This window comes from Astatotilapia calliptera, chromosome 23 (assembly GCF_964374335.1).
Source record: "Astatotilapia calliptera chromosome 23, fAstCal68.1, whole genome shotgun sequence".
Lineage (NCBI taxonomy): Eukaryota > Metazoa > Chordata > Actinopteri > Cichliformes > Cichlidae > Astatotilapia > Astatotilapia calliptera.
The window spans coordinates 41,479,598-41,505,420 of record NC_137443.1 but is presented as its reverse complement, the minus strand read 5'-3'; the positions used below and the strand labels follow the sequence as shown (position 1 = coordinate 41,505,420).

The 25,823-nt window shown below is 40.4% G+C and overlaps 1 protein-coding gene across 1 annotated transcript in view; it reads left to right on the top strand.

Annotated features, from left to right (window-relative positions):
* Nucleotides 1–25,823, top strand: part of LOC113015985 (voltage-gated delayed rectifier potassium channel KCNH8-like) — a 47,165-nt gene that overhangs the window by 8,247 nt on the left and 13,095 nt on the right. The window contains exons 2-11 of the mRNA XM_026158404.2: nt 8,801–9,034; nt 9,144–9,275; nt 10,663–10,808; nt 11,498–11,756; nt 13,542–13,699; nt 16,365–16,572; nt 18,062–18,439; nt 18,945–19,144; nt 19,941–20,190; nt 25,064–25,278. Coding sequence (XP_026014189.2) covers nt 8,801–9,034; nt 9,144–9,275; nt 10,663–10,808; nt 11,498–11,756; nt 13,542–13,699; nt 16,365–16,572; nt 18,062–18,439; nt 18,945–19,144; nt 19,941–20,190; nt 25,064–25,278 — 2,180 coding nt within the window. The remainder of the gene's footprint in view (nt 1–8,800; nt 9,035–9,143; nt 9,276–10,662; nt 10,809–11,497; nt 11,757–13,541; nt 13,700–16,364; nt 16,573–18,061; nt 18,440–18,944; nt 19,145–19,940; nt 20,191–25,063; nt 25,279–25,823) is intronic.

Sequence of the window (25,823 nt, the reverse complement as noted above, 5' to 3'; positions counted from 1 at the left end):
ATATATATATATATATATATATATATATATATATATATATACACACACACACACACACATATATAAATACAGAGACAAATATAAATAAAATATACAAAGGGGATAAATAGAATAAATAGGAATAAAAAATAAAAATACAAGTGAATTGCACATTTCAACATGTTACTTACTCTAGGTTGTGTATAAAAGATGGATAAAGCCACCATCATGTCACTTATCAAATTTAGCTTTTTGGTTACATTTTTTTGTTTGTTTGTTTAGTTTGTGTTTAGAGCCATTAGTGAGCAAATTTGGAAGAGAAGGTAGAGTTATCAGCTAATGCTAGCAAGCTTGCTATGTTAGCAAGGTGTATCTTTATGCTTTTAGCATGGAAGACTATGGAAACTAACTTATTTTGAAGCTCAGTCACACTAGAGTAAAATAAGACAGCAAACTGCTGTAACAAGGAAAGATTAGTGGCTGCCCATATGATCAGCTGACTGGGCTGAATTTAGTTTTGATACTTTTTAGCCATTGGAGGTCAAATGTAAGTAGTTGCACAACTAGTTGGCTACCCAGAGATTCAGTGTGCAACACCCTAAACTTCTGGGTGAAGACTTTCAATCACAAGTTTGACTCTGCAATCCAACTGATTGCAGTCTCACAAATACTTTCCATCCAGTTGATAAATGCAGAGAGACTGCCAACACCACATAATGGTGGCTATATCCATCTTTTATATAAAACCTAGAATAAACAACACATTCATTAAAGCATTACTCAAGCACAGTTTGTCTGTGATGCATCTCTTTGCAATAGATGACTCGACTCAGCTAGTTGCCAACTTGTTGCATTCTGGTTATTCCTATATAAACGCAGGGTTGCAAAGTGATTTGGTCATTTTGCAGCAGCTACCTCACTATTTGTGGATGACTTTCTTAATTTCTGTTTTAAATCTATGAGGTTCTGGCTGGACTGGGAATGGAAGTTAGTTAATGTGAATCATAGACAGCAGCAGATTGTTGCTGACTTTTCACAGTTAACTGCTGCATTATCACAAACAGATTGCATGCAATTGCCAACTTAACTCCACTCAATCTCAAACGGACAGCAGACTGAATCTTGTTGTCGTTTTATTTCCACCTTGATGCGCCAAAGGCACTTTGACAATGACAACTGGCTGGGAGTGGCTGTGGACCCTAACCCATCTTCAAAGCAACCATGTCAAAGGCGCACAGTTGCAATAAATGCATGTGGTTATGCCTGGGTCTCCAACTCCTGTTGTCCCTAGTGTGCCATCTTTTAGCTCTTGGGTGTTGCTGCTTTGGACTCAGATGCATTCATGCATACATGCTACACAGTCCTACACATTCCTACTGACAGTTTACAGGAGCTAAACTTGGAAGAACACTACAGAAGAACTGCTAGGCTTGAATAAAAATTGTCAGGGTGCCTTTATTTAGTGCTAAGCGATACTGCAAATTTTAGTTTTGGTCCAATACCACGTAAATACAGGACTGAGCTTACTTACTAAGCTTAGAGGACAGAAAGAAATATTGATCCTATCGGGTTAGTATCGATCTGATACCAATACCAGCACTGGTGTCAATACCAGCGCTGTATCCAAACAGATATTTGGATTGCTTTGTTTTAAAACATCATTGTCAGTAATTACAAATGTGGTAACCATTTTTGTTATTTCATTTTCCAAAAATACCCATTGTGGGATTTTTCTATCACATCACCCTGAAAGTTTAAGAGTCCCAGTAAAATCTCCTAATGTAGCCTCATTTGAAACCCTACCTTTGTTCTTTTTCAAAATAGGCTCACTGCTATTAAATATTAATATATTCTTTCCTTCATTCTTCCATTTAATCATTTCAAATGTACAAGGCTATTTTTCTGGGTGAAGTGATTCATCAAATCCCATTATATTCTGTCACACTCTTCAGAATCGCCGGATTCTTACATGTGAAATTATTGAGCTCCTCCCTCTCCTGCTGCCTGACAGACCAGCTTGAATGATCAGGTGTTATTACAGCTGGTTTCTACGGCAGCACACCTGGTAAAAACTGACAAGAAGGAGACAGCACCAGCGTGGCTGCTGTCAGTGCCCGTCTACCCGGCTTTGTATGAGTAACGCGGCTTCACACTTGTTACATCTCAAGCTTCACTGTGGTCCGTTGTTCATAAAGCTGTACATTAGGAGAGAAAAAAACAAACGCAGAAAAAAACAGCTGCTGGGAACATGAGTCTGTCATGCTGGGCTTTTCTGAGCTCATAGTCAGCAAAAACATGCTTTCGCCGGCTTCGCAGCTGCCTTTAGCTAAGCACAGCCACAAAATTACACTTCACTGATTGATATGCCCTTCTGCAGTCAGCAGCACCATATGGCCTTTATACAGAAACATACATTTCCTCCTACATATTGTGGAAACATAATGGCCATGATGGATGGGTGAGTGAAAATAATGTTTGAACTGATTTACTTACAATGTTTGTTTGTAGGTGGCGGCGAACTAAATTTGGAGTGAAAGAAATGAATGCACGACTTCACTCAGCAACTTTTTCTTTCAGCCAATAACCAAAGCTTATATTTACAGTTTTGCCTCCCAGCAATCATAAAAAATAAAAGAAACAAGCTCTTTAAAAGAATTGCCAGCATTTGGGGAAATAAACATCACTGTTTTGCCATCAGTTAGATCAGAAGTTTGATACTATTGAATCCCAGGTGACTCAGGCCTCGAGACAGGTCGGCAACCACGTGACAATTACAGGTTGCTAGGAAGAAATGTGTTTCCCCACTACCAGCAGCAAGCAAATTAAACTTTTATATATCATAAAGTCTTTTAACAGTTGCTGGAAGTCCATCCATTTTCTTCCCTTTCTCTAATTCAGTGCTGTAGCCGGTTTGGACTCAGCTCCCAGCTAACCCAGAACATCCTCATTTAAATTAAATTAAATTTGGAAATAATTTGTAACACTTTTTCTGAACAGGAAGCTCCATTTTTATAAGAGTATAGTTCCTTTGCTGTGCATGGTGTATTCCAGGAGACCAATAAATAATACAACTTGACGTTATCACCTTATTATCCTCCCTTTAGTCAGCGTTTTGCTGTGTAGCTGCACGACTTAGGGTGCAAAAAAGTAAAGCAGCATTCATCTTCTCATCTAACTCGCAGAAATTGTGGCTTTCTCGTACAGCAAAGTGAAAAAAAAAGTTTTCACAGGACTCATTGCATCCGAAAAGCTAAGAACACCCCACGATTTAGTGGCTTTTAGAACCACCTTGTCAGCAATTGTTATTGCTTTCTTTATTTTGTTGTTATTGCCACTCCTCTTTGCAACCATCTTGCAATGCCGTTCAATGTTTATTTACAGTGTTTTTATCTTCATTCTTTTATGAAGAATGGGTGTGCGGTGTGTGCTGACAACTGCCTCAGGATTTGAGTTGAGGTCTCGACTTTGACTGGATCACAGGAAACACCTTGATTCTTTTCTTTTTCGGCCATTGTTGCTGTGTTTAGGGATCATTGTCCTGTTGCACGTTCTAGTTTGGGTCAGACTTTAACTGTCCCCACATTTAGCCTCACATTTGACTCTAGAATACTTTCGTATGCAGAGGAGTTCATGGTTGACTCAGTGACTGCAAGGTGTAAAGGTCCTGTGGCTCCAACAAGGTCAACTCATCACTACGCCACCACCGTGCTCAACAGTTTCGATCAAGGGTTTGTGCTGATATGTTTAGTTTTCTCTGTTATGACCAGGCATCTTCACTTTGATCTCATCTCTCCAGAGGACATTGTTCCAGAGGTCTTTTGGCTTGTTCAGATGCAGTTTTATAAGCTTAAGCCATAATGGCATGAACTTTTTGAAGAGAAGAAACTTTCTCCTGGCACCATTTTTTTCTAATTGTACTGTCATGAACTTTAACATTTAACATGCTAACTGTAGCTGTAGCTCTTTGTTTTGTTTTTGTAGTTTCTCTGAGCATTGCATAGCCTGACCTTTGGTGGAATTGACTGGGTATCCACGCCTGAGGAGACTGAGACATTGTGTTAACACACCTGAATGCTCCAGACCAGCAAACTGCCAAAACTTTAGTTTTTTTTAAGAGATGCTCACACTGGCTGGTTATCAGCCAATCAAACGCAGTTGATTAGTAGCATTTGGCTGCTATTCTTTTATTATGTTATGAAAACTTTATTTTTCACATGTCTGTGTCACAATAAATGAGATTTTATTGAGCCATATATTTAATGATGACACAATATGCACAAAAATATTTTTTGTCAGTTAATTATTCTGATTTACAACTTCAGTGTACTGCCTCGGAGAAGTATGTGACTTTCCATGAGCCTCTAGCACTGAGAGGCAGTTTGTATTTATGTCTGAGTAGTGCTTCAAGGTCTGGCAAGAGCATTTACATTGGGCATGCTTTATTAATGTGCAAATTATAAAATGTCATTGTCCCCAGTTATTTAAGCAATCTCCCTTTATATGCATCTATTGATCCATCTATTCCTGCTCATCTCATTCAATCATTGGCTCTCTCATCCTGTATTGCTCACATTCTTCAAAGTGGTTGCTCCAGTCCCCCAGATTCATGCATGCATGGACTTTAATGATCTCAATGGAATGAATGCCTTAAGAGTGTGAGTCAGTTATCATACCTAACCCAATGTCTGATAATGAATTATTCAAGGCTGGCTGCATAACTTAAGCTGTCAAAAGATTTGTCATAGCTCTGGCTTATATCATAGCCTGCTCGTCAAGTTACGTATGCTTACATACACACACACTAGCAGTCAAAAGTTTGGACACACATTGTAGATACTCACTGAAGACATCAAATATATGAAGCAAGATATATGGAATTATGTAGCAAATAAAAATTGATAAATAACTCTAAATATGTTTTATATTTTAGATTCCTCAAAGTAGCGCTGTCAACAAAGCCCTTTGCTTTGTTGACAGCGCTGCAAACCCTTGACCTTCTCTCAATGAGCTTCATGATGTAGTCACCTGAAATGGTTTTCGCTTTACAGGTGTGCCTTTCTTAAGAACCAATCAGCTAAGTAAAGAGAAACAACAGTTCATCATTACTTTAAGAGCTGAAGCTCAGTCAGTCTGGAAAATTGCTAAAACTTTCAATGTGTCCTCAAGTGCAGTCGCAAAAACCAGGTGCTACAAGTGCTACAATGAAACTGGCTCACATGAGGACCGGCCCAGGAAAGGAAGACCAAGAGTCACCTCTGCTGCTGAGGATAAATTCATCCGAGTCACCAGCCTCAGAAATCACAAGTTAACAGGACCTCAGATTAGAGCCCAGATACAGTGGCTTGCAAAAGTATTCGGCCCCCTTGAACTTTTCCACATTTTGTCACATTACAGCCACAAACATGAATCAATGTTATTGGAATTCCAGGTGAAAGACCAACACAAAGTGGTGTACACGTGAGAAGTGGAACAAAAATCATACATGATTCCAAACATTTTTTACAAATAAATAACTGCAAAGTGGGGTGTGTGTAATTATTCAGCCCCCTTTGGTCTGAGTGCAGTCAGTTGCACATAGACATTGCCTGATGAGTGCTAATGACTAAATGGAGTGTACCTGTGTGTAATCTAATGTCAGTACAAATACAGCTGCTCTGTGACGGCCTCAGAGGTTGTCTAAGAGAATATTGGGAGCAACAACACCATGAAGTCCAAAGAGCACACCAGACAGGTCAGGGATAAAGTTATTGAGAAATTTAAAGCAGGCTTAGGCTACAAAAAGATTTCCCAAGCCTTGAACATCCCACGGAGCACTGATCAAGCCATCATTCAGAAATTGAAGGAGTATGGCACAACTGTAAACCTACCAAGACAAGGCCGTCCACCTAAACTCACAGGCCGAACAAGGAGAGCGCTGATCAGAAATGCAGCCAAGAGGCCCATGGTGACTCTGGACGAGCTGCAGAGATCTACAGCTCAGGTGGGGGAATCTGTCCATAGGACAACTATTAGTCGTGCACTGCACAAAGTTGGTCTTTATGGAAGAGTGGCAAGAAGAAAGCCATTGTTAACAGAAAACCATAAGAAGTCCCGTTTGCAGTTTGCCACAAGCCATGTGGGGAACACAGCAAACGTGAACAAGCTGCTCTGGTCAGATGAGACCAAATTGGAACTTTTTGGCCAAAATGCAAAACGCTATGTGTGGAAAACTAACACTGCACATCAGTCTGAACACACCATCCCCACTGTCAAATATGGTGGTGGCAGCATCATGCTCTGGGGGTGCTTCTCTTCAGCAGGGACAGGGAAGCTGGTCAGAGTTGATGGGAAGATGGATGGAGCCAAATACAGGGCAATCTTGGAAGAAAACCTCTTGGAGTCTGCAAAAGACTTGAGACTGGGGCGGAGGTTCACCTTCCAGCAGGACAACGACACTGAACATAAAGCCAGGGCAACAATGGAACGGATTAAAAGCAAACATATCCATGTGTTAGAATGGCCCAGTCAAAGTCCAGATCTAAATCCAATCGAGACTCTGTGGCAAGATCTGAAAACTGCTGTTCACAAACGCTGCCCATCTAATCTGACTGAGCTGGAGCTGTTTTGCTAAGAAGAATGGGCAAAGATTTCAGTCTGTAGATGTGCAAAGCTGGTAGAGACAGACCTTAAAAGACTGGCAGCTGTAATTGCAGCAAAAGGTGGTTCTACAAAGTATTGACTCAGGGGGCTGAATAATTACGCACACCCCACTTTGCAGTTATTTATTTATAAAAAATGTTTGGAATCATGTATGATTTTCGTTCCACTTCTCACGTGTGCACCACTTTGTGTTGGTCTTTCACGTGGAATTCCAATAAAATTGATTCATGTTTATGGCTGTAATGTGACAAAATGTGGAAAAGTTCAAGGGGGCCGAATACTTTTGCAAGCCACTGTAAATGCCACACAGTGGTCCAGTAGCAGACACATCTCTACATCCACTGTTCAGAGGAGACCACATTTGACCACAAAGGCCTGATTCACACAAATCAGGCCTTTGTGGTCAGAAAAAACTACTAAGGAAAAGCAACAAGCAGAAGAGATTTGTTTGGTCACGAGAAACACAAGGAATGGAGATTAGACCAGTGGAAATCTTTGCTTTGGCCTAATGAGTCCAAATTTGAGATCTTTGTTTCCACCTGGCATGTCTTATGCGATGCAGAAAAGGTGAACTGATGGTCTCTACATGCATGGTTCCCACCGTGAAGCATGGAGGAGGAGGTGTGGGGGTGCTTTGCTGGTGATTTATTAAAAACTGAAGGCACACTGAACCAGCATGGCTACCACAGCATCCTGCAACGACATGCCATCCCAACAAGTTTGCGTTTAGTTGGGCCATTGTTTATTTTTTAACAGGACAATGACCCCAAACACACGTCAAGTGTGTAAGGGCTATTTGACCAATGAGGGGAGTGAGTGCTGGCCTCCACAGTCACCTGACCTAAACCCAATCAAGATGGTTTGGGATGAGATGGACCACAGAGTGAAGGCAAAAGGGCCAACAAGTGCTCAGCATCTCTGGGATCTTTTTGGAGTCACTTCCTGCTGGCCATTAAATAGGATTTTAATCAAAGACACCACTGCATCCATCACTTATATACAGTCTGTGGTTTTATGTTATCTAGCTGTAGACTTTATCCAAGTCAGTCTAAATTCCTCATAGTAATTCATATGAGCATATATTAAAAGAAATTATAGAAAAATGTATCACACAGAATTAATTTTAGTTTAGTAACTGAGCTATGGCTAACTATTAATATATTATATAGCTTTAAAAATTGGATATGTCAGTATTTATATAATAGCTAAATGGTTAGGTGTTATGTAACTAGTTTTTATGATATTATAACAGCTAAAGCTTACTTTAAAATCTCAAAATGTCTACTTTTGGGAAAAGAAATTAAATAAATAAATCACTGAAACCTCCCAACGATAGCATATAAATGGTGGAGGGCAGGCACATAATAAGACTGTGCAATGTAAATTTTCTCAGAGTAGAATGTTGTAGCCACATGACGATTCAAAAAAAATTATAATGAATATAGAAACCTGCAAAGAGATGATTTCAAATTAACAGAGTAATATAAAAATCTTAACAATGTTAACTACTGGCCAAAGCCGACACAAAGAAGAAAATACTGTTGCTAATTTCAGTCTGAAACTATTTAAAGGTTAAGTAAGGATAAATTGATGTGGCCCCAAATCATAAAATATGTGATTAAAAACAAAACAAAAAAACAGCTGAAGATAATAAGAAAAAAATGATAATGCACGGGAGGTGCAGAAGACGAACAAAGTAAAGGAGATGATTATTTTTTTTGAAGTTCATTGAAAAGCAGCAAGCATGTTAAATTCTCCTTGAGGACAGCTCTTCAAAGTGAGAAGAAGCCTTTTAGAGCCAAACACGCAGCGAGAGTGAGTACTGAAAGAAAAAAAGAAAAGACAGCCGTGGATGAAATTTTAATGCGATATCTTTTGAATAATCTTGGTGAACCTGTAGGTGCTGACCCCACAACGTGGTGCATAAATGTGACAGGATGCACAGCAAAACAAATCCTTAAAGGCACAGCTCCCAGCCTCAGCTGGTTTAAGCTGTTGTTTGGTGGTAATTAAGTATTTTATCAGCATTTAACAACAAGAGAGAACGACTTGAGCTTTCTGGTTTTGTTCTTTTGTCCTCTAACTGCTCTCCAGTTTTCTTACACTCTTACCTTGATTATGTTTCTCCTTTTTCCTCCCTTGTGACTTTGCTCCATCACTTTCCCATCTTCCTTCCGCTCAGACAGCAACTTCGTCCTGGGGAATGCTCAGGTCCAGTCTCTCTATCCCATTGTCTACTGCTCCGATGGCTTCTGCGAACTGACCGGCTTTGCCCGCGGCGAGCTGATGCAGAAGAGCTGCATGTGTCACTTTCTGTACGGGAGTGAGACCAGCAACCCTCTCACCACACAGATGCAAAAAGCTCTGGATGAACGCCGGGAGTTCAAGACTGAAATCATTCTGTACAAGAAGAGCGGTAAGACTCGGCTGCTGGAGCAGACTGACAAGTTAAATAGTGTTTAGTGCAGTATTTCTTTTTTCCAAACCAATATGTGTCTGTGTTCTGATCTCTTTTCCTTGAAAAGGCTCTAAGTTCTGGTGTCTGTTGGACATTGTTCCCATCAAGAACGAGAAGGGCGAGGTGGTTCTGTTCCTGGTCTCACATAAGGACATCACAGAAAACAAGGACCAGGACCGTGACAATGAATCTGACATTGGTGAGCACCATCCACTCCCTGTCCAATTCACGTGAAATGAGCAAGGCATTAACGAGAATCAGTCAAACTACCTACTTCACGTACCTGCTGTCAGTTCTGTCGAGAAAGATGGCAAAGAGCCGATCAGTTCATATGATTCCTTTAGAGAGAAGGGGTCAAATAAAAACAACATCCTTTGGACTATTGTGCATGGACTTAGAAAACACATAAGCACAGTGCTGTGCATGAATGCGCCAGCACATATTCACTGAACAAATACACTTTGCCTTTAAAGAACATGATGTGAGCATACAGTGACATGTGAACGCGTTGCACATGATGAGCTGTAAATAATGCTAGTGGTTCGAGCAAACGCAGAGCTGCTGCAGCTGTCTATCTAAAGGTCTGATGGAGCTTTATGAATGAATCAGTGCAGCTTATCACAGAACACAAACAAGTCGATTCTCCTGCTTTCCCAAGCAGTAAATTTTGGGCAAACTTACTGTTAACATCAAATACTTAAAGCACATATCGAGATTCCTCTGTGCCACTTTGACTGTTTATCTGAAAATATCCAAAGTGGACACTTACATTTTCACATGGTCTAATATTCCTATGTCGGTGACAACGTTGGTCCAAAATCAGCATCGCAGCTGACTTGTTTACACTGTCTTAGCATTCAGATGCATTCAGTTAGCGTTAGCCAAGACGTTAGCTTACTGTCACGAGGAACCCAACGTGAGAAACCTGACTTGATAAAATATTTATTATATTGTATGAATTCTTAAAGAAAACACCTGAAATGCTGAGTTTTATATAAACAAAGGCATTTGGTTTTTCCTTTTCCTCCATATTCCAAAGCTATGACATCACAACAGCGTGACTGGTCAGTTGCAACGCTGACGAACACCAACATGGGAATATCAGACAGACCTACTTTACAGTGAATTCATCGCCAGTTTTTCTGTTTTGTTTCAACTGGAGGGGATTTGCCATGTGCTGAAAACTTTTCTGTATGTGTGGTTGAGGGATGTAAAGACATAACAACCAGCTCCACAGCAGCAGGGAGTAAATGTACAGCATCGCTCCACTAATCTAATGCTGTCATCACCTCACGTATTAGTGTAGTGTTTTACACGACCTCAGACATTTAGATTATGGCTCTCCATAGCTATGGTGAACAGCCATGACCTAAAGTGAAACATATTAGCTTTAGATTACAGATCTCGGTGGAGCCAAACTACTACAATGTTCATAATCTTGCTCAATTAAACCAGACAACAGTCGTCCTCAAGCTATCTCTCATTTGCCTCCTTTTAGATTCAGTTATAGGCATGTGCAGGTTAGCACGGTGAGAGTTTCTGCCACATTAGTGCTTTGTTCTCCTATTGTGTGCCCTTGCTCTCAGATGAGGAAACTGGTCTGGAGATTCGCCAGATCAGCTGCCCCTCAGGCTGTAACATGGAGCGCCGGCGCAGTCGGGCTGTCCTCTATCAGCTGTCGGGACACCTGCAGAAACAGGACAAAACCAAGAGCAAGCTGAAGATCAACAATGTGAGATGTGCTGTGTTTGGTGGTTTAAATTATTCACAGCCAATGCCTTTTTTTTAAAGTTCAGTGACCTCTGACTTTTACTCTACAGTCACAATTCTCCTTTGCTAAGTATCAATAAAATATGCACAGAGGATGCGCCATTTTAAATATAAATACCCCGTCACAGACTTTCAAACCCTGACTAAGCCTTTAGTAAGGCCAAAAGTCGCAGTGTCATCAGCATGTTTTGTCTGTAGGGAAAGCTGCAGCCTCCAGGAGAGTGCAACTGAAGCGCCATATAAGGTGTCAGGGGTTTACTGGCTTTACTGATTAAGAGGGTTGTCATGGTTTCAAGAGCTTTGCTTGTGATTGTGATCTGCATATCAATTCAAAAAGATGAAGGCTTGTAAATTTAAGCAACCTTTAATGACATAAAGACTGCCAAACTGCCTCCAACATGCGAGGAGCAGTCGGAATAGCCATTTGTCTTCAGCTTGGCCAATTTTATTTAGATTTGATGGCGATATAAGTCTCAATCACGCCAATCCAGTGGAACCATAAATTATACCTTCACATCTAGTGCTAAAGATGAAATATTTAATGGAGATGAAAAGCCACTCCCCATTGTTAACTTGGCAGATATATAATGCTAATACTGTTAATTTATGCCCATTAATTCTCATGTGTGTTTTTCCATGCTACACATCAAGAGCGTTCTCGGAGCCAATGCGAACCCTGTCCCCGAGTATAAGGTGGCCGATGTCCAAAAATCCCGTTTCATCCTCCTTCACTACGGTGCATTCAAGGCCGGCTGGGATTGGCTGATCTTGTTGGCCACTTTCTACGTGGCCATCACAGTTCCCTATAACGTTTGCTTCACAGCTGTGGAAATACGAGAGGACGGCGGCTCGGCAGCGCGAAACCCACCGAGTGTCAGCGATATCTTGGTGGAGATACTTTTTATCATTGGTAAGCCCGTTTTAAGATGCTTCCCCTCTCTCTGCCAGTCATTTCTCTTTTAACTCCTATCATTTTCTATCCAATTTTATGAACCATACTTAAAAATGAGCACCTTTTTTTTCTGGTGGAAACATCTATGAATGGTGAATATAATATGAGCCTGAAATGATCAAGGATCCATATAGAAGTCACACAAAAGTATTTACAAAGGCCCAAATCCCATAAAAGTTTGCGTTAAACAGTCTGTGAGACAAATGATACCCACTCTCCTGACCTCTCGAAAAGTCCCTTCAGTCAAAAGCGGCTGTTAGTGTCCATGTGACTCTACATCTCCCATTGCAGCTGCACTAACCAGGTCACCCAGGCCTGTGTTTTGTTCCATTTGTACCAAAACATGAATACAGTTTGTGTTTAGGTAATCTGGTTCAGTCTGGAAGTGGAACTTGTAAGATCAGACTGCTTTAAAAGCCACCAGGAGCTCACATTAGTCACTCGTGTAGGCAGCTGTGTCATTTATCTCTTTTATACAGACTTTTTTTTGGGGAGAGCAACATTAAAACTGAGGAAACTAGTGCACAACTGCTGCCAGCAGCTGGTTAGCATAAACACTTTAAACAGGAAGAAACAGCAAGTTTTGCCCTGTTTAAAAGTTAAAGTGAAAAAACAAACAAGCAAGACAGGGTTTTCTTTTTTCTTTTTTTTTTCCATTTGGCTTTGTTTAGAGCGGCAATGTCAAACTCAGTTTACATCGTAGGCCAAGTACAGCCCACTGTGGCAAGGCAAGTTTATTTATATAGAACAATTCAACAACAAGGTGATTCAAAGTGCTTTACAGAGACATTAAAAAACAAAAACAAATAAAAAGCATGATTTAAAATCGATTAAAAAAAACAGTAGATAAAATCAGTAGTTAAAATGTAAGTTTTGCCGAAAATTTTAACAACACATCTCAGTTTTTCTGCATGATGGGCTTAAGAAATAAATCTATAAACTTACAGAAAAAGTTCTGTTAGCTCATTGCACACACTGTCCTGTAATTATCAAATGGAAAATTGGCAGAAACTCCTCTTTTTCTTTTTTTTTTTTTGTAAATTTCAAAATTAAACAGTGAAAAAACAGGAACTTTCTGTCATCTAATGGTTTATCTTATACTTATTTACTGGTGAATTTTGAATGAACGTGGAGAAGGTCCTTTAAGTTATGAAAACACAGATAAAAGTAAAATTTATGCCACCCTTCAAAAAATAATTTTTAAAATAATTTAAGTTTCATGCGCTTCCTTCCATAGCCGTCAAATGACTTTAGAAAAGCGGGTTGATTCTGGCCCCTGAGACTTATGTTTGACAACCCTGGTTTAGCAAACACAATACATGTTTGATTTACAGGTACTGGTTGTGCTAGCTCAGTCCCTGTGGTTCTGCGGAGTAACTGGCTGCTGGCTTTAGCCTCATATTTATGCTACAGGCATGGCTGCAGTATCAAGTTTCTCATCTACTGCTCATAAAAAATGCAAGTAAAAGTTACCAAACTGACACAGTGTTGCTTTAGGTAAGAAAGTGACTGATTAATCACAAGAAGGAGAGTCAATTAGACTTTAAGGTTTTGGCACACTGCTAAAGCATTTCAGCCTACATTTGTGATGTCATTCTTTTTCTTTCTTGTTTTGTCTGTGGTGAAGGTGGAGTTCCTTTTTTTTTGCTAGCCAGTTCTATTTCAATAGAAGTTGGGTTGGTCTTGGTCATCCAACTGGGTCATCTCCAGATTTAATGATGCCTTTCGTGTGCTTCGTTCTAGATATCGTGTTGAACTTCCGAACAACTTACGTGAGCACGTCGGGTCAGGTGGTCTACGACGCCCGTTCTATATATATTCACTACGTCACGTCCTGGCTGTCTGTGGATCTGATTGCCGCCTTGCCCTTTGACCTGCTCTATGCCTTCAATATCAGTGTGGTGAGTCTGCAGCAATGACTTTTAGTTGGTTACACAAGGGTTGGAATAGAGGCATGGTGCATAAATCCTGCTTGCTTGACTGTTGCTTATGCTTTTGTGATCCTTTAGTTATGATTTTTATCCATTTTTGTGCACGTGACATGAAGGTAGTGGCTCTAAGGGCCCCGCTGGCGGTCATAGACCTCATTCTTTTATCAGTAGCACTCTCCTGCTGCTCAACTCTTTCACTGCTCATTTAACCCTTGTGTGGTGTTCGTATTTTTGTTACTCAGCCAGTGTTCATGGGTCTGGTGGACCCGCTAGAGTTTTGGCTTTCCAAATTAACACTATCAAACAATTTTATGTTAAATTACTCAACAGATGTTTACTTCATCCCAATTACAAGACATATGAACAGCAAACATGGTTAATTTTTTCCCTTTACCTTTTTTTAGATCACATTTATGAATTAATGTGCTTCTCGTTTTTCTTTTATATAAAATGTTATAAATAAATCAGTTATAATCAAGTGGAGTGAGTGGAAAGACACAACACATTTACACGTGAAAAAATAATTAATTGTTTAATTTTTCTTTTGAAAAAAACTGAACACGGGTCTCACAGACCCGAACACCATACAAGGGTTAATAAGGCAATTAAACTGAACATGCTCAGTGGTCACCGAGACGACAACGCCTGCACTTAAACTCACAGAAACCTGAACTGAAAAGTGACTGACAACTTTTTGTTCCATATTTTGTTGAAACGTTGCTCTTCCTGTGCAAATTTGTTGCAAGAGTGGCTTCAAAAAGGAGGAAAGCTGAGAGGGTTAGTATCAACCAGAACTCATTATTAGGTAACTGGTAATTAAGTTGATAAATGAGTACGCTGAGGACAAATTACCGTTTGAGACAAGTAGATTAGCCAGATGATGTTCAGTGCAGATCCTGATAGCTGTTCATGCAGAAAACATTGCGACTGGCACATGAGGCTACACTACACTTTTTACTTTGGTCTAATATTTATTTTGTTTTACTACTTTTTTATAGAGCATTTACAGCTCATGTCCCCATTGTGCTGTTTCTAATAAAGAGATATGTCTGTACTTTCAGGGGTTGCAAGTCCAAAAGGCTGTGGGACTCTAGATAAGGAGGACCAGACTTCTGGCACTTCTTTAAGGCTTCCTGGTTGCATCCTTAACCACTTGATGTTATAAACAGAAAATTAAAGTACTGATGTGACAAGTGGAGTGTATATACTGTATTTTTTCAGCTAAAATGCAGTTAAAATTTTATAATACAGATGGGCGATGACCCAAAAGATCGAAGAGTGTATGTCCTCCAAAAACCCCCCAGAGATTTATTAAAGCAACGAAGTGGAATATTCTTACTCAGTCAAGTCAGTCACCTGATCTGAACCCTATTGAGCATGCATGTCACTTGTTGAAGACTAGACTTCAGACAGAAAGCCTCACAAACAAACAGCAACTGACAGCCGCTGCAGTGAAGACCTAGCATAGCATTAAAAAGGAGGAAAGCCAGCATCTGGTGATTTCCATGAGTTCAAGACCTCAGGCTGTCATCGCATAGAAATGAAGACTCTATTTTCAGTTATTTCATTTGTCTGGTTACTTTTGAGCCCCTGAAATGATGGGATTGTGTTAGACTTTTATGCAATCCTTTTTTTCAACCTCCTAAATTAAAGCTGAAAGTCTGCACCTCAGCTGCATCTGAGTTGTTTCATTTAAAATTCATTGTGGTAACATACAGAACCAAAATTAGAAAAATGTGGTATTCAAACACCACTTTAGTGAAGTCCCAGAATAAAACTGAGGAGCTGGAAATCATAATAACAGGTGCCTGTTTAAAAAATTAACTTTTTTCAGATTTTTTTTGTGCAACACAACCATGCAACTAAAGACAGATCTGTACAGTGTGTGATTAGCATGACACTGAGTTGGGGTTTTTTGGTTTGTTTTCTAATCATTTATTTTTTAGATTATCATCATCATATTTTTGTAACTTCCCCCCCCCTGTGATTAAAACAGGAGCAAAGCAGAGCAATCACACACCTGTTTCTTCTTTGCCGATTCTTAATCACATCCAGGTTTCTGGAATTAATTCTTGTCTCTGTGTGGTGTAATCCATCTTGCATGTGTGGAAACCAGTGAACAGGCTACTAATTGGACACAGAAATGAGCAAGGAATTGCACAGAATGAGAAAAATCAATATTGTGAGCATGTTTGAGGAGGTAAGAGGGAGCATCAGGACTGTTTTCACTAAAGTATGATAACATCAGTGACTTCCTCTGCCTGCTACAACTGAATTTGAACCAGCTCTGAATTTATATTCTTGGGCTATTTTAATTCCGTCTGTGTTGTAAGGATACTGAAACATGTTTTTGCTGTTTGTCTGTGCTGTAAATAGGTTTGTGCACCAGGTCCCTCAGTAACATAGCTCACTATCAAGGTGACTGATTAAGACTGTCAGTGTCCACCAGTACTTCTAATTACAAACCTTCCCCAGCTCCAGATGTGAAAAAGATTAAACCTGACTATTTCTAATTCAAGTCACGGTAAATGTTCTACCCTACCTATCTGAGAGTAACTAATCCCATCCTAATGAGCTCCACTTGTCATATTTCCCGTTACAAGTTTTCGCCTTCCCTTCTGTCTCTGACTCCCAGAACTTCGGCGTTCACATGCTGAAGACGGTGCGCCTGCTACGCCTTTTACGCCTCCTGCAGAAGCTGGATCGTTACTCCCAGTACAGCGCTGTGGTCCTCACGCTGCTCATGTCCACCTTTGCACTGCTGGCCCACTGGATGGCCTGCGTGTGGTACTTCATTGGGCGCAGCGAGATCGAAAGTAATAGCCTCACCTCTTGGGATATAGGTTCGTGTCTGTGTGTCTGTATTGTGGTTTCATTTAAAGATTTACGGGGATTCATTAGATGGGGGAGCAAAAGAGACAGGGAGACAGACCCAATCAAAGATTGTGCGTGTCATTTTAAATGCTCCGAAGCAAAGCATGAAGATACTCTTCTACGTGCAGCTTGTATGTGTGTCCTTTCACTGCGAAAACACTTCTAATTATGGTGATCTGTTTCCCCTCCTACTGCGCTCACCGGTGCCAAACAACAACAATACTGCGAGGTGCATGTGGTGCTGGTGCTTATCCTGTTTGAGCGATTTAACGCAACAAAGCGCAATGAGACAAAAGAGTAGAGAGGGAGGACGATGGTGAGCAGCGGTTAAAGATATATGGTTTTCTCTGATTTGTAGATGCACGTGGATGTAAATGTACACGTGGGGTGGGCTAAGGTGGAGAAGTGGGTCAGCCGTTTATCATAGGGTTGGTAATTGAGCTTGCACAAATTGCTTCCAATGAGCAGGCTTGTTCTCCACTAGTCAGGCTTAATGAGAGTTGTGCACACGAGGTTTAAAAGCTCTCTTACCAGTTTATTTATGTAACACTACACAAGTCAGCTCCGGGTTTACAGACAAAAAGCTGTGTTTTACTCTTGAAATTACAATATTCTGATAGAGACTCAGCAGGAAAGAAGACAAGGGAGCAGACAATAATGCACAAAAGTCTCTGTATTTTGCGTCCATGGAGACGGACGTTATGTGTTTTGTTTAAATTGGTCTTGAGCAATAGTTCTCCAGGGTTTCTGAAGGTCTTTCAAAGTCTTATTTGGCTGCTTTGTACAGTCCCTGTACTCATCCATCTTCTGATGGATAGGGATGATGTTGTGTCTACACATAACAGACAACTTAGCAAAGAACGCATTTTAAATTGTATCTTTGGCTACTAAAGAACAGCCTGTTCCAGATCTAGTCATAGGTTTTTGTCCATTTTTGCATCTGTTTTCTGTTTTGTGAAATGAATATATGACTAGATAATAGTTGAACTTTTTTAAGCATTATAAGAGTATGTTATATCGGTATTGTGCGCCACTAGGATGCCTAATCATTTTAAAGCCATTTAGGGTTCAAGGAATGACCTCTGCTTATATAAGTGATGCCCGTTACTGTGGTTGATTAAGTAGTAGTGTGAAGCAAATATGAGAAGTCCCTTGTGATGTAAGTAATTTCTAAGAGACTTTGACTTCCTGTCAAAATGTTAAAACAGCCACAAGCTGACAGATAATGAGACTTATTATTTGCACTGTGCATAAATACAATCTGACATTAAAATGCTTGCATGCTGTGTCAGACGTGTACTCCCAAATGCACATACACCAAAGCTGAAGGAATGACTCTACCCTTCCAGGCTTGTTACCGCCGCTAATGAAGCCTTCTAGTAAAGGTCATCAAACAAACACGGTTGCACTCTCATTAAACTGACAAACTCTTCTGGACTGTCCCACTTCCCCCACCAGGCTGGCTCCATGAACTGGCCAAACGCTTGGGAACGCCATACTTTATGGCACCGCTGACCTCCCTGCTGGGAGTCTCTGAATCGCCTCAAGACACTGTGACAGCAGGACTAAGCAATTACAGCCAGTGGAACGGCTCTAGTTTGGAGCCACTGAACGGGGCGAGCGTGTTGGATTCAGGCCAGTGGAATGGCAGCAAGACCAGAGTGAGGGCACCGAATGGCTCAGGGATGACAGTGAGCGGCGGACCGTCTGTCAGGAGCTCCTACGTGACATCACTCTACTTTGCCCTGAGCAGTCTGACCAGTGTGGGCTTTGGCAACGTTTCGGCCAACACGGACTCTGAGAAGATCTTCTCCATCTGCACCATGCTGATCGGAGGTGGGCAAAACCTCAACATCAAAATCAGATGTTCTTAACCCTTTACAGCCTGAGCCATAAAAAATATCTGTCTGTCTGTCTGTCTGTTGGGTTTTTTCAACAACCAAAAATATTATGTAGGAAAAAATTTTCCGTTAAAATACAAAACCTCATTGTTTGTTTGTTTTTTGCTTTTTTATGCAAATGAGTAACTGTGTAAGTGGTAAAATTTAATGCTTGGTTTTCAAAATATGGAAAAAAAATCTGTTAAAACAAATATATATATATATCATATGATATGATATACCTTTATTAGTCCCACAAGGGGAAATTTATATATATATATATATATATAAATTTCCCCTTATACCACTTTTGCCCAGTAATCCCAAGTTATTTAAACCTCACACTGCACATTTCATGCTGGACGTTAAGCGAACTCACACAAGTACCTCAAGTACAGCAAAAAACATCACACTGAGCAGCTTTTCAGGTGTTCTTACCTGTTTTTCTGTCTCCTCTGCAGCATTAATGCATGCTGTGGTTTTTGGTAACGTGACCGCCATCATCCAGAGGATGTACTCACGTCGCTCCCTCTACCACACCCGCACCAAGGACCTGAAGGACTTTATTCGTGTGCACAGGTTACCCAAGGTGCTGGAGCAACGCATGATGGAGTGTTTCCAGACAACCTGGTCTGTCAACAACGGTATTGATGTCAGTGAGGTAGGAAGGATGACATTTGGTCTTGATAGTGCAGGAATCTAAGATAGATCTCAGGTACTGCTGCCCTGAGGCAAAAGTAAAACTCATAGGAGTGTTTGTGCATCCAATTCAGTGAATTCTAGATGGAAACAAATGTGAGACTGATCCTTTAACGTTCTCAAACGGACATGTGGCCTCTGTAGCATGGATTAGCCACAATGGGATAAAGTGGAGTGAAAGTGCAGATGAGGTGACTTGTCCTCCAGGCAGACTAGAAAATAAATAAATATATATATAAAAAAAAACACGGCTCCCAGTCATTGAGAGGATTTGGTTTTTGTTTGGTTTCTCTCACGCTGGAGCAGCCATCTTAATTTAACGGATTAATGGCCTCACAGACTCTAAACTCACTCCTGGTGTGTTTTGCCACCAGTTGGTTTTAAATCTAGATAATCCTGTCTTTTTTTTTAAGAAATAACATCATGGAGGACAGACGCTCTTACTTTTGACATGACTACCAGCAACTTTCCTCCTTGCAAAGTTTTCCCCTTTTCCACATTAGGCCTTTCCCTTTAGAAACCAGCGAGATCGTGCGAGTGAGTAAATATGCAAAAACATTTTAAGCCTTTAAACCTCTTGCTGAACATGCATGTATCAGCTGCTTGTGACTATGTGGGAAGGTGAAAAGGTTTTATTTTGGCTGTTACCTTCACCTTCCCACACATTACATTCAGAGGATGGTAGAGAAAGTTGAGAAGCCTCTAACAGCAGCAGAAGTTGAGGCAGAGATTGAGCCATGTTCTCGTTCCGTCTTCAGCTGCTGAAGGACTTCCCGGATGAGCTCAGAGCCGACATCGCGATGCACTTGAATAAAGAGCTGCTGCAGCTGTCGCTCTTTGAATCGGCCAGCAGGGGGTGTCTGCGCTCCCTCTCCCTGATCATCAAGACCTCCTTTTGCGCTCCGGGGGAGTTCCTCATCCGCCAGGGTGACGCGCTCCAGGCTATCTACTTTGTATGCTCCGGCTCCATGGAAGTCCTGAAGGACAACACTGTGCTGGCCATTTTAGGTAAAGAAAAACAAAATCAGCTCATTTTGACTACAAACCCAAACAGTTCAATCATAAATTACGTTTCCTTATTTTCTGTCATATATACACTGTTACTATGAGAGACGCTCATATTAAACATGACCAAAATTTTAAACCATGAGGTCGGTGTCCGCACAAGTTATCCCTGTGACCCAAAAGCTTACGTTTATACCCTTGGCTCTGTCTTAAGTCATAGAGAAGGGTGATTTTTAATATGGTCACCTCAAGCATACAGCCCAGTCTGCCCACCTGCTGTTCAGACCCCCTGTTTGTGAGAGACTAAAGGAGTACTGACAGTTCTTTATGTAGTGCACCCATTCCCAAAGTCAAAAAGTCTGCAAGACCCTTAAGAACCAGGCAATCCAATGGGGCCACCCAATAATCAAACTCTTATCAAAATACTAATCTGATCAAAAAGTGATGTATTTCCTTGAAATGTCTGCAAAAAAGAACATAAATGGCACAGGCGATTGGCAATAAACAGCTAATGCTACCCAGTCATATGCAAAGTCTTTAATGTCCAAGAGTCCAAGAATGAAAGAGTTAAATATAGGCATAAGAGGCCATTTAGCCATTTAGATAAACCGTGTTGGATCAAGGACACATCTAAAACCTGCAGGACACCAGCCCTCGACACCTGTGCTCTAGACCATAGAAGCTCTCCTTGATTTTGGCAGGAAACAGGCTTAAAAACCAGCATTTATCTGAGAGTGCACGAGGATGGAGCTAAAGAGGCCTACAGTCATTTCTTTGTATGATTAATAGAGTTCAGTGAGCTTCAGAGGAAAAGAGCGCTGTCATTATTGCCTTCGTTGAGTGCCAGATAGCCGTCATGGGAGGTTTGCTCTCGAGTCGAGTCATCGAAACCTCTTTCCGCTCTTCATTCGTGGCCATTACCGTTGCACGGTCTCTCTTTGTGCTGCAGTGAGAATTGGAAATTGAGTGAAATGTTTGCACAGAAAGATGACCCAAAGGTGATCCAGGTGAAACTAACAGTTTAGTTGCAGAAGCTTACGTCAGCTGTTAGTTAAACAGTGGCAGCACTTTGCCAGCTCCGGTATGACATTTGTGCACAAGCACAAATGTAGGGTTGCCCCTATGAAGTAATAATATTTCAAAATGCTGGAAAAATTATTTCTAGAGTTGTGATGGTGGCATATAAGGTTGCTTTTAAAACACACGGGAAATCAACGACAGGAAGACAAAATAGAAGATAAGGAATCTTCCTTTTTAATCTCATCTGCTTGCAAGCAAATATGTTTTGTCTGGTCTCAGTGCTGTGTGCAAAGATGGAAAAAGGCTGTTTAACACTAAGGTCGTTATTAGGTTTTCAAGATTTAATAGCCGGCTTTTATGGAGACGAACATAATTAAGAAGAGCGGCCCAGAGCTTATAAAACTGCAGCCATATTAAACCGTCCCTGTGGGCAACAATAAACACCCCATCAGATGGAAGATGGAGTGTGACCCAGGGATTGATGAGACCGTTTGGGAACACCCATAACCCCTAAAGCAAACCTATAAACAACATTAATGTGTGAATTAATGAATTATTCATTTCTCCACTTAGCTGTGGTGGAACAAGTTGTAGACATGTTGACATGCTGTCAGACACTTTGCACTATACGTAAACAGTGTCAGACATCCAGCTGTTGCGGAGCGAGACTCGTCCTATACCGCAAGTATTTTATTGAAGTGAGGGCTGTTTGTCTGAAAGAAAAAAAGAGGCTAAAAAGCTCTGGGATATGGGAGATAATCTGTGGGTTCAGGATGTTTGAGCCAATTTCAATGCAAAAAAGAAGCACAGAGACAGCAGCTTCACTTGAGAGCGGGTAATGGCTAACAACATCAAACCACCACTGAGAATATTCCTGCAGTTTCACCTTTAAATTGCACCGCAAGCAGCTTGTTAAACAGCTGAAATCACCAACCTGGGTCAATGTCATACTGCCACAATAAGAGCCTCTCCAGGGTCTTGTCCTACAACACGTACATCGACACGCTTTCCATTCCGACGTGGATAAAACAGAATACAGAATCATAAGCACACTCGCAAACAGCACTGGAATCAGTTCAGGTCCACATGAAGTGGAGGTAGCAAATTAGCAACAATGTTTTTCATTTTAATGAGCTAACTGGTGTAAATAATAAAGTGACTGCTGCCTACAGAGGAGAGACAGCAAACTTGTTAGTATGTCTGACCTGCATGTGTTATTGGGTGCACACATGCAGGCCTAAAAGCATGCATTTCTTGCTTTCTTATACATATAGAGGTGAGCAAACAGTGCTTTTTTTCTTATCACAGTATTCCTGTCTGCTCTTTCTCTCACACACACATGCGCACAAATTGGTGTGGCATTGCCACTTTGGATTTACAGCTCAGGAGACGACAGTGTGGTAAAGAGGGGAAGCAGAAGAAGGAAATGCTGACCTTCTATTCCAATTCATAGCTGTTTATTTGTACTTCACAGTCTAACAATACATGTCACCTTGTCATGGTCTGTGAGTCTTGTTGTAGGTGTTCTAAGGTTTTCCTTATTTCTATAAATATTGTTTTTTCTTTTCTTTTTTTTGCCTGTCCCGTTTGGTTCTTTTGCCATCAGAATTATTGTCTAAAGGCGAAGAAAGATGCCCAATTTACTTTACCAAACTGACCATCCCAGCCTTGCCGTAATGATCTATTTGATTCACCTTTTATTGTTTATTTTATTTATTTTCACTTGCTAGATACGGGACAGACTTGAATGAGGAAAAGAAAAGGGAGAAAGGAAGAGGCGGGAAAAACAGCGGAGAAGAGGGACGGGGATAAAGGGCAAAAAAACAAAAACCAACTAAATGAGCAGACAAAAAACATACATATATCAATCATCTGGATCACCTGTTGAGAAAGAAAAAAGAAAACAAGCAGAAGAAAACAAGAGCAATATAGTAAACAACATCACGATGATATATGGGAATATAACAGCAAATACTAAATATTAAACATTATTGTGCAGCACGTAATATCGACAGCGCACAGTGTCTATAAATATTGGAAAGGCTTCTGTGATTTTATGGTTGTTTCTTTGTTCATAGTTTTCTGAGGCATATCTTGATTTCTGTGCATTTCCATGATTATTCTAGTTTTATGAGTTTCTTGGTGTTTTAGAACTCGAGTTTCTATCAGTTTTCTAAAGTCATATATTGGATTTGTTATTTATTTAGGCTAGCTTTCCTAGTTACTTCCTGTTTTATTTTGGTAGTCCCTAGTTTTGCTTCACTTGACAAATTTTCATTAATTAGTTTAAACTGTACCTTGTCTCACCAGCTGTCTCTCATCCTCCTGATAAGCTATCAGGCTATCTCTCTGTGTCTGCATTTGGGTTCTTATCTTGAAATACGTGGCACATGCTCTCACCTCAGAGTTTATTTCCAGTGGGAGCACTTTGCCAGCTCTGCCAGCATGTGCTGCTTGTAGCATGGCAAATTCTTGCATATTAGTATTTTGGGGAATGGTCCACAATAAATCAGCTAAATACATTTAGAGAATCAAAGGAAAACGGTGGTTGTAGGGCAAAATGTATATTTGCTTTTGATGTTATGTATGATAACATCAGAATGTTGATATTGACTCTTCAGTGTGCAAGCTAGTTTATTAAGCTAGTTTTAATTATTTAGTTTTATTTGGTAGTTTAGTTCAGTAGTTTCCAGCCTAGGGATTTAGGCCCTCTCCTGGGAACCATAACATAGATAAACAGATGTGAACATACTGTGATATTACCCAACGGGTTGTCTTGATATGGCCATCCTGCCATACTTGTCAGTACAGCCAGATGTGACTAGTTAGTTTGGTTAGCAAGTTTTATCTACTGTTTTAACTGATGCCCACTGATTGGTGCGAACACAGACATAAAATAATACTAGAATTTCACTCATCTGAGTACAGATTTTTTTTTTCTTAGTAACAATAAAACATATCTGAAGTCGAGCTTTTCTTTTGCTAAAATAAAATTTCCACAGTATGACATGAAACAGTGGGTAAACACAGGTGAAACTAGTCACAAAAAGCTCACATCCAAAAAGAGCTGAACCACTAAAGTAGACATTAGTAACACCCACGTTTACTTTGCATTTAATGCTCTGGTAACGAGGCCCAAGAGCAAACTGACTTTTGTGAAGTGTTAAAATTTAACTACTAGCTTCCCAGCTACCATAGCAAGCTAGCTATGCTAGCAAGTTAGATGCATGAGTCCCAAGCCAAGTGCATTCAACTCAGTCACATCACAGCCAGGAGCTGTACTCACCAGGCTGCTGTGGTAGTTTAGTTAACTGATGTTAAATGTCAAAAGAAGTAATGTGATGCTAGTGGAAGTTGTGTTGGTCAAGTGTCTCTCCCCCACAGTTAAGGCTTGACTAGAAGCAGTTACTTATTTTGCATTACTTTTTATTGTTACTTAATCCCCTCAGCACTGACTTGATTTTCTTTCTTTCTTTCTTTCTTTCTTTCTTTCTTTCTTTCTTTCTTTCTTTCTTTCTTTCTTTCTTTCTTTCTTTCTTTCTTTCTTTCTTTCTCACTCCCAGAAGGATCCTCTCCATTTTCATTTGGTGGCTTTCATTCTTTTGTTTCATTTTGTTATTCATTGTTATTACAAACCTTTTACATTGCCACTGCTGTAGTTTAAAGTATTTTTAAGTCACCATTTTTTGCCAAGAGAAGTCTAAACCATAGCTCGGTTTTTTGATCATCTTATGAAAAAAACAAAAACAAAAAAAAACAGATGCCAGATGTGATAAGGTGTCCTCTATCAAGTGCCGGGCTACTTCTTAACACCTCACACACACTGTTTACTATCTATTGTGTCTCTGCTTTCCAGGTCGCGGTGACTTGATTGGCTCTGACTGTCTGACACAGGAGGAAGTTATAAAGACCAACGCCTGTGTGAAAGCATTAACCTACTGTGATCTGCAGTACATCAGCCTCAAAGGGCTGCGTGAGGTGCTCTGCCTCTATCCCGATTACGCTCAGAAGTTCATCACGGAAATCCGGAACGATCTGACGTACAATCTACGAGAAGGGCACAACACTGAGGTACAACAACTGCCAAACATCACTACATTACCTTTGTTGTAGCAATTTTACCACATTAATTTTAGTTTCAGGCTAAACATTATTTTTGAAGCAACACACATTATAAATCCAGTGGTGATATTTTATCAGTGATGTTCAATGCAATAAGAGGAAGAACAAATAAACTCAAGGTGCCAGCAGTGACTGGTGGTTGGTAGAAGGAGGTAAAGCACTTGGATTGTTCTCCACAGCCACATATCCTATCAACATGTTTACAGCCAGATGGGATGTATAATCCCTCCATTATGCTCTGGGTTGATTTAAGGGACAGAGCAGATGCCACCCCAAAAAAACACCCTTCCACTGGAGAGCCATTATGAATGTTATGGGTCCTTCTTACCCTAGCTTTAAGATTTATTATTATTATTTTTTCTTTTAAATGTGGACCCCAATGCAATGTGAAATAGGCAGAAGAAAAAGCAACAAGCCAGAAACACGAAGCCCTGAAATAATAAACGGCAAAAAATGTGAATAAGGAAAAAAGTGAGAGGAACACTGAGAACGAG